This window comes from Equus quagga, chromosome 7 (assembly GCF_021613505.1).
Source record: "Equus quagga isolate Etosha38 chromosome 7, UCLA_HA_Equagga_1.0, whole genome shotgun sequence".
NCBI classification, from domain to species: Eukaryota; Metazoa; Chordata; class Mammalia; order Perissodactyla; family Equidae; genus Equus; species Equus quagga.
Window position 1 is genome coordinate 1,274,554 of NC_060273.1, and position 13,109 is coordinate 1,287,662.

A 13,109-nucleotide genomic window follows, 5' to 3' on the forward strand; every position below is an offset into this window, starting at 1 on the left:
GGAATCCCGAGTGGCCTGCGCAATCACCACTTTCAGTTTCCCTGGCCCCCGGCCCGCACGGGTGCTCAGCGAGCGGTGGGGAGGCGCCTGCGAGGGGAGCACCCATCGCTGGAGACACTGCAGTCCTAAAGCATCATGTCCGCACGTGAGTGCCCGCCAAGCGGGTCAGGGAGATGCATGGTGACTGACGGGGTTTCCTAAAACCTCGCTGCCCTCGGGAAATACCCGGACAGGCTCGTCCACAGAGACAGACGCAGACTGGTGGCCCCAGCGGTCAGGGAGGGGGACAGGAGAGACTGACGATGGAGATGGGTTTCCATCCAGGGTGATGGAATGTTCCGGAACTAGACAGAGGTGGTGGTTGCGCAACACTGTCAATGTCCTAAATGCCACTGAATTATATTCACTTTAAAGTGGTTAAAATGGTAAATTTACATTATGTGTACTTTACCACAATAAAAAAAAAACCACTGCCCACAGCCATTATCTGTGGAGGCTGCCAGGGACTCGGGTCCCACAGCCCTGAGGGACACGGCCAGGAACTCCTGTTTCTGACAAACCCCAGGGACCCAGATGCTGGTGATCTTCAGGCCACACGGAGACCCAGAGGGTAGGGACAAGGCGGAACCACAGGCGTCCTCCGGGAGCAGGGTGCAGTGACCATCGGCCTGGCTCTGGGACCGGGTGCAGGAAGAAGCCGTGCCAGCCATGCAAGCCCCACCCCAGGGAAGCTGCCGGCACAGGGGTCCACAGCAGCTGGGAGTCGGGGGGCGCAGAGGTGGGGTTCAGAGCCCCCTCGGCTACCCGCTACCTGAGGACCGAGGGTGAAGTACTCGGCTCAATGAGCCTCAGTTTCCCCATCTGACCTGGAAACGAGGGCTATGAGGTCCACCGTGCAGGTCACTTTACAGACAGAGCGAGGGCTGCCCCCTGCCCACCCTCCGCGGTGGCCGCAGGGTTACCTTGCCATCGGGGGTCCTCGCCCAGGATCTTCTCGATCATGGCCTGGCTGGCCAAGACCCCAGGCTGCAGATCCGGGACACCGTCCCCAGCGCCGAGCTGGCCGTTCTGCAGGGCCTCCTGGGCCTGCAGCTCCCTGCAACCAAACAGCATATCAGTCACAGTTTGGGGGCGCGGCCAAAGCCCTTCCAGAAGGTGATGGAATCACCTGCTCCTGTCACTTTATGGAACCGCCTACTTGTCACTAGAGACGCTGGCTGCCCGGGGGGTTGGGAGGGGGTCCCGCGGGCCTCGGGTGCACCCCTGTACTGGAACAGGTCTTGACCCAAATCCCAACACTCAGAGCTGGCTGTGTTCAGTTCCTCTCCCAGAGGGTGTCAGGGGCCTCACTGGCTGTTCCCTGGGAGCTCCCAAGGCCTTGCAGGTCACAAGGAAGGAAACGTGTCACTTTCTCACTGGAAATAAAGCCAAGGCCCAGAAAAGGAGCTGCTTTGGCACTCGGCTCCTGCAACACTGGGAAGGTGAGCCAGTTCTCTGCCGCCCACTCACCTGATGTCACAAACGGGTGGCCGCAGGTCCAGGGGACCGTGTGCGAAGGCACAGTGCGGCCCGTTTTTCACGCAGTGGCCCCGGGCGTCCGTCTCGTGGATGCACGTGCCCGTCTTATAGTAGCGCAGGTGGTACTTGCGTTCCGTGTCCCCAGTTGTCCGGTGCAGGTACGGACACCTGGAAAGCAGAGGGGGGGACACGCCATCTGGGCCTTACGGTTTGGGGATCACCCTCAGCATCAACCTACTCCACTTCTCTTAATTTTTTTTTTTAACAAAGCTTTGCAAGTCCCACATGTCCCACTTTACCTTTAAGTATGCTTTTTTTTTTGGTGAGGAAGATTGGCCCTGAGCTAACATCTGTTGCCAATCTTTCTTTTTTCCCCCTCAGTACAAGGTTCTATATCCTAGTTGTAGGCCATTCTAGTTCCTCCATGGGGGACGCCACCACAGCATGGCTGATGAGGGTGTGTAGGTCAGTTCCCAGGATCTGAACCCGCGAACCCCAGGCTGCCAAAGCAGAGCGCGCAAGCTTAACCACTCGGCCACGGGGCTGGCCCCACGCTCTGCTTCTCATTAGCACCCAGTCAGCAGCTGGTTCTATCTTCCTTCAGCAAAATACCTGCTCTAATGGAAGGATTTGCATCACTGGGCAGAGCACCCGGCCCTGAACTTGGGGCCCTCCCCTAAGGTGCTCAGACCCCTGCAAACCCCTCCATGAAACAAGATAAAAACAGAACACCGAGTTTCCATGAAAATCATCCTGCATAATTTTTTTAATAAAGTCTGGAAAAGTAAAGTTCACCCCCTGGACACAGCCAGTTCATTCATTTTCCCTGACGAGCGCCATCGGATAAAGGGTGGGCGCCTCTCCCATCCCGAGTCCGAGTGCTTTCGGGGACCCCTCAAGGGAAGGAGGGAAGAGCCTGGGGGGAAACACAGGAGCCTGGATATGGCTGGAGGAGGACACTGGGGGAGACTGGCCAGAGGGTAGGAGGCACGAAGGAGACAGTGTCACATGGGCCATGCGCAGCCCCAGAGCCAGAAGTCCAAGGGAGAGCCATGTACGGCTCACCGAGCAGAGACGGGGCTCATGCTGCAGGCAGCTGGCAGCTGCAGGGGTGGTTTAGAAGGTTCTGGCACATGTGGAGCGCAGGGAATGAGCTTGCCTTGAGGGTGGTCCCTCCAGACAAGAGCCACAAACACAGGAGGACTCTGAGGCGGCAATGTCCCCTTGAGCAGCCCGAGAGGCAAGGCAGGGGCCCAGGACAGCATGTCCCCAAATCTAAGGACATGGCCCCTCACCTGCAGCCACAGCCAGGAGCACCGTGTGGGGCCTGGAAAGGCCTGCTGCTGCCTCACTGTCCAGCAGGCTGTGGACGTGGGCACGGGGAGCACTAGTGGGGACGGCGCCCCACAAAGACCACAGCTGGGTGGTGTGCTGCAACCAGCAAGACCCAAAAGTAAAAGAAAAGCGCCTTAGCCATCATCCACTCTGAACCCCTATCTTGTAAGACGAGGAGATGGAGGCTCTGCGTTCAGACAGCTCACCCCAGACCTCACTGGGCACCTGGGCTGTGTGGGCAAGAGGGGCAGACAGAGAGGACACCGTGCCCTGGCGAGTCCCCAGGTTCCCAGAGCCAGCCAAGCTAAAGTCACTTTAGAAGCCCACTGTGGGACCCAGCAGCTCCACCCCCAGACGCGCACCCAGAGAGCTGGAAGCAGGGTCTCAAAGAGGTATCTGTCACCTCGTGGTCGTAGCAGCATGATTCACAATCGTTCTAACTGGGAACAACCCAAACGTCCATCAACAGACAATGGATAAGCACAATGTGGTCCATCCAGACAGTGGAATATCATTCAACCATAAAAAAGGAATGAAGCACGGACATGCCACAACATGGAAGAACCCTTGAAAACATCATGCTAAGAAGCCAGACACAAAAGGACAAATATTGCATATTCCATTTATATGAGGTCCCTAAAGTCATCAAATTCACACAGACAGTGGAGCAGAGGTTATTAGGGGCTGTGGGAGGGGAGAATGGGGAGTGACTCTGTAATGGGACAGGGTGTCTGTCTGGAGTGACGGAAAGAATCTGGAAAAAGATAGTGTTGACAGTTGTCCAACATCATGAATGTAATTAATGTTACTGAACTGCACACTTAAAAATGGTTGAAATGGGAAATTTTATGTTATATGTATTGCCCCACCATTTTTTTTAAAGCCCACTGGAGACAGATAGATAGAGAAGAGACAGGAGAGAGGGATCTTTTATATATTTGTCTCGAAATATAATATACCCACAGAGAAGCACATAGGTCAGACCTACACCTCACGTGGCATTTTCACAAACCGACACACCTGAGTAACAGAACCCGGATCAAGAGGACAGAACACAAGCAGCACCCGGGACCACTCAAGACATGCAGCAGGCCGGTGGCAGGCTCTCGTAAGTGGCAGAAACTGGAAATCAGGCCAGTGTCCACCCAGCGTCAATTCCTTCCAGAACAGTCACGGCAAACTCTCCCAGCGGAATACCAGCAGTGGTTGGCAAGCACTCCAGATCCGTGAGAAAAAGGAAAAGCGGAAAGTGGAGAGAGGAGGTTACAAGACAACTTGGTCCTCAGTTTGTGACAATAGGAAAAGGTACAGAATCATTACTATATCACTCGATATATAAAAGTGGAAAAGGAAACTCCGCATGCGCACAGCGCTCTACGCGCCCGCACGGAAGACAACCCGGGCGTAAGCTGCTGCTTCATGTCCCGATGAGGAGCTCCGGGAAGCGTTTTGGGAGGTGAAAGGGAAACAGTGAGCATCCACTTTCGCTATTTCCTATAGTGAGCACGGACGCGCCCTTGGGTCAATCCCCACCACAGAGTGACCGTTCACTCCGTCAGATTCAGGGTGCCCACGGGGTTGAGGCTGGCGTGGAGGACCCTCTGCCACTCAGAGAACCTTCTAGAACACAGGACCCTCCTCCACTTCTCACATGAACATACAGATCAATGTCACTAATAAACAAAGAATTTGTAGAAACAGACTGGGAACTCGCAGAACAATGGGCCAGAGAAAGGAACGGAGAATTTACAGAACAGAAAATGCAAACGGCTCCTGGCCACCAAGAGGCGCTCATCTGACTGTGATGATGAAAGAAACGTACTGGAAAGTCGCCTCCCCCCACCTCCCAGCAGGAGAGGCAGACAGTGCGGGTGGGCGGCAGGAACCCCCAGTGTTGCCACCTCTTTGGAGGGAAATGTGGCAATAAGTAACAAAACCACAGAGACACTTACCCTCTGACCTCACGATCCCCCTTCTAGGGTCCTGCCCCAAAGACAGAACGGCCAGAAGAGCAAACAGACATGAGCACAACGCAGCTACCGCAAGACGTCTGTAATCGGCGAGGCTGGAGACGACCCAAGCTGTGGACAGATGTCAAGGGAGCTCGGTGCCGCTCTGGGAATAAGAGGGTCTGTGTGGACTACTGAGCGGGAGCCAAGATGTATTGTCGGGGCAAAAACACCAAGAAAAGGGAGAGCCACATGCTGTTGATAATGGAATGTGGGGCCAAGAATACATATACATGGGCTCATATAAAAAATTATGGAGGGAGGGAGCTATGGTTTAATGGGGACAAAATTTCAGTTTGGGGAAGATGGAAAAGTTCTGGAGAACGATGGTGGTTGTGGCCGGACAACAATGTGAATGTGCTTAACGCCGCTGAGCGGTGCCCCTAAAAAGGCTAAGATGGTAAATTTTGTGTTTTGTACATTTTGCAACAATAAAAAGTAAAATAATTTAAGCTAATAGGAAAGCCGCCACTTTACAAAGACAGTTCCAATCTTCAGAAATACTTAGGCTTCTACTCTAAGTCGCCATCTAAGGATCCCACCGTCTGGGGAGAGCGGCCCAGCGCACCAGAGCCGAGGGTTTTCTACAGAACCCATTCACACAGCTGCAGCGGGGCAGGAAGACAGCCGAGCATTGCTGACATGCAGAGGGGGGACACGGGTGTCCCTGTGCTGACACACTGTGGAGCACGGCCGGAGTCGTGCACATTCTGAGCTCCAGGGAAGTTAAGATTCTCCTAATGTTCCATCTCGATGTTCACTCGCTCTGTAACGGTCCCTCAGGTTCCCTCCGAGCATCACTTTATTTCCTCTCCAGCACTATCGCCACAGCAACCAAGCCTGGCCACGGCCCCCTTGCCCGGCAGAGCACCAAACAGGCACTGTCATTTCACTCAGAGCATGTCACCTCTGCCTACGACACGACATAAAAGCACGAGCTGACCTTAAGATACTAGAAAAGGTTTTTGGGTTTTTTTAATTTATTTTTTTTAAGATCTTATTTTTTTCCTTTTTCTCCCTAAAGCCCCCCCAGTACACAGTTGTATATTCTTCATTGTGGGTCCTTCTAGTTGTGGCATGTGGGACGCTGCCTCAGCGCGGCCTGATGAGCAGTGCCATGTCCTTGCCCAGGACTCGAACCAACGAAACTCTGGGCCGCCTGCAGCAGAGCGAGCGAACTTAACCACTCGGCCACAGGGCCAGCCCCGTAGAGAACGTTTAATGAAAAGAAAACAGCTTCCCGTCAGGACATGTAAGAGCCGAAGGGAGAACCTCAGAGAAGACTGTGGCAACTCCAGGACCCGCCTCAGGGAGGGGAGGAGGCTGGGGAGACTCCAGGGGTCAGCCCAACACCGCAAGCGGGAGTTCACTAATCTGTCCCCAGGGCCACCGTGCAGCTGACTAGTCAAGCCACTGTCAGCCCTGCCGCACCAGTGACGTGACCCGGGGTGACACAGTTCCGCAGCTTGCCAAATTCAGAGTGACACCCGTGGTTCTCAAACCCATCCACAACAAGTAGTGACCTGAACAGTGTAACTGAAACAGGGCTCCATCAGTGGCATGGCCGGACACAGCTCCACGATGCTCTGGAACCACTGAACCGGAATGGGAGGAACAGAGAGGAATACGCCAGGGGCTCCAGACTGCCACCTAAGTGCCCAGGAGAGCCTGAAAGTGTCCCCTGTGCTCTGGCCACTCTTGCCTGAAACAAAGGGGGACCCAGATCCACTGTGCGTTAACGTGGTCCGGGAGCCCGGGCTGGGCACAGCGCTCATGCCGGAGCATGCATCAGAAGCACCTGCGGGCCTGCTAAGGCCAGACCGTCGGGTCCCACGGGCCAGGTGGACCCTTGGGCGTGCACCACGGGCAAGCTCCCAGGTGCCGCCAATGCTGTGGGTCTGGGGCCAGGGTGGGAGAAACGCTGGGCTTAGAGGGCACCCCCGCACCCCTGGTACAACATGACTCCCTCCCCGTCCTCAAGGAGCTCAGGCACAGGCGGGAGACCAGAATACAATACAGAAATGACTGGGGCAAAATGAAACAGAATCGAGCAACCCACTGCGGTACAGAAAATGAGTGACAGCAGAAAGACAGGAAAAGGGAAGACCCGTGCGCCACAGACAACTAGGGGGGCACGGCAGAGGTCAGGAGGGTAGGGAGGTGGGGATGGTGAAAAGGTGGGGCTGGTGGGAGATGCTCAAGTGTCATCTCACATCTGTCCCCTCCTCTGGGACACTGGGGGTGGGGAGTGCCAGCTAGCCCCATGTTGACCACGCTATCTGTTCAGCATTGTGCCCCCCAGCCTCTGGCTTCCCTGGACTCCCGAGCCAGGACAGTGACCCCTCACTAGTCCCTAACATGGACCATCAGCTCCAGCAACGAGTCCACTTCCTTCCTCTGCACCCACAGAGCTGCCACCCTCTCCCAAGGACCCTGTGCTGCCCCTGCAGAGGGCACCAGAGCTCCTGTGCCAGGCGCTGCCTCCGGGTCCCCTGCCCTTCACTCAAAGCACGATGGACAGATGGATGGAAGTGCTGCAATCACTCAGGGATTTCAACGTTTCCCCACAGAGCTCTTACACACCCAGCTCAGTCACCTCACCATAATTCCCTTAAGCCGGCTAATTTGTAACCAAAATGCGTGTGTCGTCTTTTGCCCTGTAAGCAGCCCCCACCTCTTAAACATTATGCTCTAGCGCTCCAGACCTGCCCTTAGCTTTCACCTCTCCCCAAAAACCCCAGCAGAGGTCACTCACAAGATCAGTTCAAACAGCAAGTTTATAACCACCTTGAAGTGAATGGAATTTCACCTAAGCCTTAGGTCCTAAGACACTGGAGTTTTTAAAGTTAAACATTGCAAGAGCATCTTTCAAGAGAAAGATCAGACGAAGCACCAATATGACACAGCGGGCACACCGAGCCTCGAGCACATGCAAGTGTCTCTAAGTCAACAGGCTCCCAGACTCAAGAGGGAAAGCCAATTGAGTCACATGTCATGGGCCTCCCGGATGAGGGGCCTGTGCCCCCAGAGGCCCCAAGTGCAGTGAGGAGGGAGGGACCCGTGGGGAGAAGGGCCAGGCCCACCGAATGAAACCAGGCAGGGAGCCCTACAACGGTTAAGGCTGATCTCTAGGCCAACCTGGAGAGTTACCCCACGGTAATGGGGCGGGAGCATTTCTCCCTCAAAACAAGAAAATCTCTATCTGTGGGGTCTGGAGGGCCACCCCGCCGACAGCCTGTCTACTGCAGGAGGGTTAACAGAGGAAAGAGGGCGTTTACTTTCTCCAGAGTATAGTTGGGGACTGCTCCAACTGTTTTCCAGTAAAAATGTTCCCCTGGAGGGGCCCCTCGGACCCCCGGGATGGCCTTTTCTTTCTGTATGTCAGAACCGACGTCTGTGAAGGCGCCTGACCGTCGCTGAGAGCCGCGCACGCGCAGTCTCCTGCAGCCAGAGGCGCCCATCGCGCCCGGGCTCCACGTGCGAAGACCCGGGCCGGCCCGGACGGTCCACGGTCCCGCGGGGAGCAGGACAGCTGGGGGCCTGGGGCCGTCCACACCCGAGGCCTCTCAGAGCATCCTCTGGGATGTGGCTGGACCCCGAAACCTCCGGAAGAGAGTCGCTCTCCTCGAAGCCCCAGCCGAAGAAGTACCTGAGGTGGATCCGCACAGGTGGGAACACCGACCCGGTGGAGCTGGGCCCGACCCCGGGGTCGAGGCGGCGTCCGGCACCGCCAACTCTCTCTGCTCGGATTACCGAGCGCGCACACCGAGCGGCCGCAGCCGCCGCCGCCGGAGGCCAGTTCCCACGGGGGCGGGGCGGGCGCACGTGACCCGGACGGCCAATCGCGGGCCGCGCCGGGGAGGGGGCGTGTCCGCCAGAACAAAGGGCACGGGGAGACCCAGGACCGCGGGATGGGAGCGCAGAGGCGGCCTCCTCCCCAAAGGGTGCCCGCCCGCCGAGGAAGGAGGGTGACAACGTGGGAGGAGGCCACGGAAGGCAGGGTGACAGAGACGGGGAGAGTGACTGCCCAACAAGGTGTGACATTGGTGGGGGGGCATGACAGCAGAGGAAGAGACTGACCGCCTGCCAATGAAAGGGGGTGACAGTGGGGGAGGGGGCCACGGAAGGCAGGGTGACAGAGCGGGGGGGAGGGTGACCGCCAGATGAAGAAAAGGGTTGACAGCGGGAGTGCATGTGGAGAGGGGCAGATGACAGTGGGGGGCTACGCAAAGGTGACAGCAGGAGTGCCCACAGGAGGAGAATGACAGCAGGGGCGGGGGATGACTGCCTGCCAAGGAAAAGGGGTGACAGTGAGAGTGTGGCATCAGGGGAGGGGGCCATGAGAAGAGAGACCTCCTGGGGTCCCCATCCCCTCCGGCCCTACCACTCAGCCCCACAGGGCCCCCAGCCAGCACCAAGGACAACGCTGGATGCTTGCATCACCTGACATTGGCTGAAGGGTCTTAGCTCTTTCACACATATTCATATTTTAAAATAATAGGCCAGTAGTACATATGCCCAAAATAGAAATTTCAAGAATAAATGAACTAAAATAAAAGGAAGGCCCTGTCCTTGCTCTGAAAGGTAGTGCCTATTTACGAATTCCACGGCCACCCTGTGTGAACCAGACTCTGTGATTCAACAGGACGAACTCCAGGCCATTCCATTTGTGGGTGATGAGAAAGTCCCTCTGCCATGGAATGAGCAGTAATTACTAAGGAGAGGTTCCCAGGGGAGATGTCTAGCCTGTGAAACACTTCCTAAAGGGCTGAAGCAAGTCATCTCATGCGCTCATTGAAAGTTAGATACAAAATCTTTAACAAGACACATGGGACTTCCTTACTAGGTATGGATGTACACAGGATGCATTCAAAACAGAAAATGTCAAAGAAGAATCCTAATCCTCCCACTCATCCTGTTTTCCAATGATAACCTGGATGCCATTTAGACTACGTTAATATTTTTATAATAAATAGTTGCGCTTTTTTTTTTTTTTTTTTTTTGGTGAGGAAGATTAGCCCTGAGCTAACATCTATGCCAATATTCTTCTAATTTGTATGCGGGATGCCTCCACAGCACGGCTGATGAGTGGAGTAGGTCTGTGCCCGGGATACGAACCTGTGAACCCTGGCTGCCAAAGCAGAGAGTGTGGAACTTTAACCACTCAGCCATAGGGCTGGCCCTAATAATTGCATATTTCTTTATTTTTAGGTTGGCACCTGAGCTAACAACTGTTGCCAATCTTCTTTTTTTTTTTTCTCTGCTTTTTTGTCCCCAAATCCCCCCAGTACATAGTTGTATATTTTAGTTGTGGGTCCTTCTAGTTGTGGCATGTGGGACACCACCTCAGCGTGGCCTGACAAGCGGTGCCATGTCCACACCCAGGATCTGAACTGACGAGACCCTGGGCCGCCAAAGTGGAGCACGTGAACTGAACCACTTGGCCATGGGGCCAGCCCCTGCATATTTCTAATCACTATTTGAACCCAGCTTAAAATGACCACATACAGATAGGTGTTCACGGCAGCACCTTTCATCCCACAAGAACTGGACACCACCCTGATGCCCAACAATGGGGCCGAATCAACACTAGGACATCCAGATTCTGGAACCCGAAACAGCTGTTAAAACATGTTTTTCATGCATTAAAAGCATCGCCAGTGAATATTGCCATTTGGTCCCCCATACTGGACACTGGGACAGGGTCAGACACACGGGTGCCTGGATCCCCGAACCAGGGTCAAGCAGCAGTGGCCCCCCTGGCCAACTCAGGGACCCAAGGTTGAGAGAGATGACTGAAGTGGCCAAGGGAAACAGGGGAACTGATGCCAGGCCTCACCTAGACAAAAACATCTCTTCTGAAGACCCATTTTCAGAAAATATCAGCTCAAGAAGCAACTAAATAATGCACTTTTAAAACTTCACAAAAATATAACACCATCTTACCAAAAGTGGAGCTGGATACATTATTCAACAGGCATCAAGCTGCCTTACCAACAACACTTTAACTTTCTGGTGTTCAGCTAAAAACCTTTCAGTAAGTGTATAAAGTTTACAAGATCACCATAGATTAAAAGTGTACTCCCTGGCCTAAGCATTTTTGTAAAATGAACGGGAACAGACCCACACTGGCCTCCATGTGGGGCAGCGTGAAAGCTATCTTCAAAAGGGAGCACACCTGGAGAATCACCTCCCTCCAGAGCATCAGGGAATGGGGGCTTGAGGACCTCCCACAAATCAGGCCCAGATACGGACAGAAACTGAACAAGCAGCTCTTTTTAGAGGACCCCAGGGCACAGTGATGCCGCGCCACCTCCAGGCAGAAAAGGATGGGCCCCCCTCCCTCCTCTAACAGCCCACAGGAAAAAAGCAAAGCCCAGATCTACCAATTTCTGCCCAGTACATGAAGATACAGTCCAACCGTACTTTCCCTGTTTTCCCATTCTACATCTTTCAAAAGAAAGACATCTGTTCATAACACGGTTAGAAAACTTGTAAAAAAAAAAAAAAAAAAGGCAACCAAAACAAAATCTTAATTTCTTAAACTTTAAAAGTGCTACCTAAATGACACTCTGCGAATAAAATAACTTTCCTATCAATTTAATCAAACATGTAAACAGCAAGGAAGGAAACATTCCAGATAGATTTGCACAGTGTAAGCAAACCTTCTAACAAGCTGACCACAAAATGGTCCCTAGCCTGAAAGCCATACCTCAAAAAGGCTGGTTCTAATGCAAGAAATTTGGAGAAGTGTGCTGCAATCACAAGTGGGAAGCGCAGCAAAATCGATTTGAACTATGCAAGGGTTATCCTTGAAACACATATATTCTTTTCCGCACTGGCCTAAAAACAAGGAAATGTCCCGTCCCGTCTCCCCCCTCCACCCCCCCCACCCCGCCCCCTTACTGGTCACAGAAAAACTTCAGAGTAAAGATACACCCCCTTCATGTGCCAACTGTTCAAAAGAACCAGGGCTCTGCCGCCTGCCGGTCAGCCAGGTGCAGGAGGGCGGCAGGCAACGCCCCGCGAGGCCGGCGCTGCCCCCCACACTTACTCGTCGCCGTCGGGGCACTCGCCGCTGGACTCGTCGTACTTGGAGCAGTACACGTCCGGGCTGTAGTTGAACGTGCCGTCGCGCCTGCGGAGCGGTCTGCGCCGACGCTGATTTAGGAAATGCCAATGGAAACAGGTGAATGGCCTGTGCTGGGTGCACTTGTGCTGCACAAACAGGGCGCACTGCTCTGTCCTAAACTCCTTTAGATACCTAAAAAGACAAACAGCGTTGCGGATCGCTTCCGCTGCCACCGCCGCCGGCGGGCGGCCCTGGGAACTCGTGGGCGGGGACCCGACCCCGCGGGCCCGGGGCGCCCCGACCCCAGGTGCGACCCCCCCCCCCCCCAGTCCCGATAGCCACAGACCGCGTTCCCCTCCCCACCTTCAGCCTGGGCGCATTCCTCGGATCCCAAGCATGGTTCACCCATCCCTGGCACGGCCCCCGACCCCAGCAGCAGCCCCTCATCCTGGACCCCAGGCACGGTCCCCGACCCCAGGCACAGCCCCCATCCGGGACCCCAGGCGTGACCCCTCACTCCCAGTCCAGACGGCAGACCCTCATCCTCCAGCCCAGGCGCGTTCTTCGGATCCCAGGCACGGCCCCCGACCCCAAGAGCCACCCCCAGAGCGCACACGCGGCCCCCCACCCCAGGCGCAGCACCCCAATCCCCGACCCCAGGCGCGACTTCTCATTCCGACTCCAGACGGCCCAAGACGCCCCCCTTCCCAGCCCAAGCGCGTTTCCCCGACCCCAGATGCGATCTCTCAGACCCCATGCGCAGCTCACCCATCCCGACCACAGACGCGATCTCTGACTTCAGGTGCGACCCCGCGACCCCGGGCGCGCCCCAGCCCCCAAGCCCAGGTGCCATCCCCGACCCCAGGCGGAGGCAGCCCAAGTCCAGATGGCCGCCCTCCCCCGGCGCCCAGGCGCGGAAACCCCATCCTCAACCCTAGGCGCATTCTCCGCGGCGCCCGACCCCAGGCGCTGTTCCCCGACCCCCAAGCAGAGGCGCGTGGCCCCCCGACCCCCGGCGCGTTTCCCAGCCCCCAAACCCAGGTGCCACCCCAAGACTCTGGGCGCCGTCTCCCGACCTCAGGCGGCGGCAGCCGGAGTCGGATGGTGGTCCACCCGCCCAGAGACCAGGCGCGGCGCCGGGCAGGGGGCGGCCGCGGCGGGGGCGGGGGCAGCGC

General features: G+C 55.8%; 1 protein-coding gene across 3 annotated transcripts in view; it reads right to left on the reverse strand.

Moving 5' to 3' along the window:
• UNKL (unk like zinc finger) overlaps window positions 1-13,109 on the reverse strand; it is a 51,219-nt gene that overhangs the window by 32,977 nt on the left and 5,133 nt on the right. For 2 of the 3 annotated variants that reach the window (XR_006889274.1, XM_046665548.1), the window contains exons 2-4: window positions 11,917-12,126; window positions 1,510-1,686; window positions 963-1,096 (exon numbers count right to left, since the gene is read on the reverse strand). Coding sequence is in view for 2 of the 3 variants with exons in the window: in XM_046665548.1 (XP_046521504.1) it covers window positions 963-1,096; window positions 1,510-1,686; window positions 11,917-12,126 (521 nt within the window). In the remaining variant the exon portion in view is untranslated. The remainder of the gene's footprint in view (window positions 1-962; window positions 1,097-1,509; window positions 1,687-11,916; window positions 12,127-13,109) is intronic. The other variant, XM_046665549.1, reaches the window with a different exon arrangement.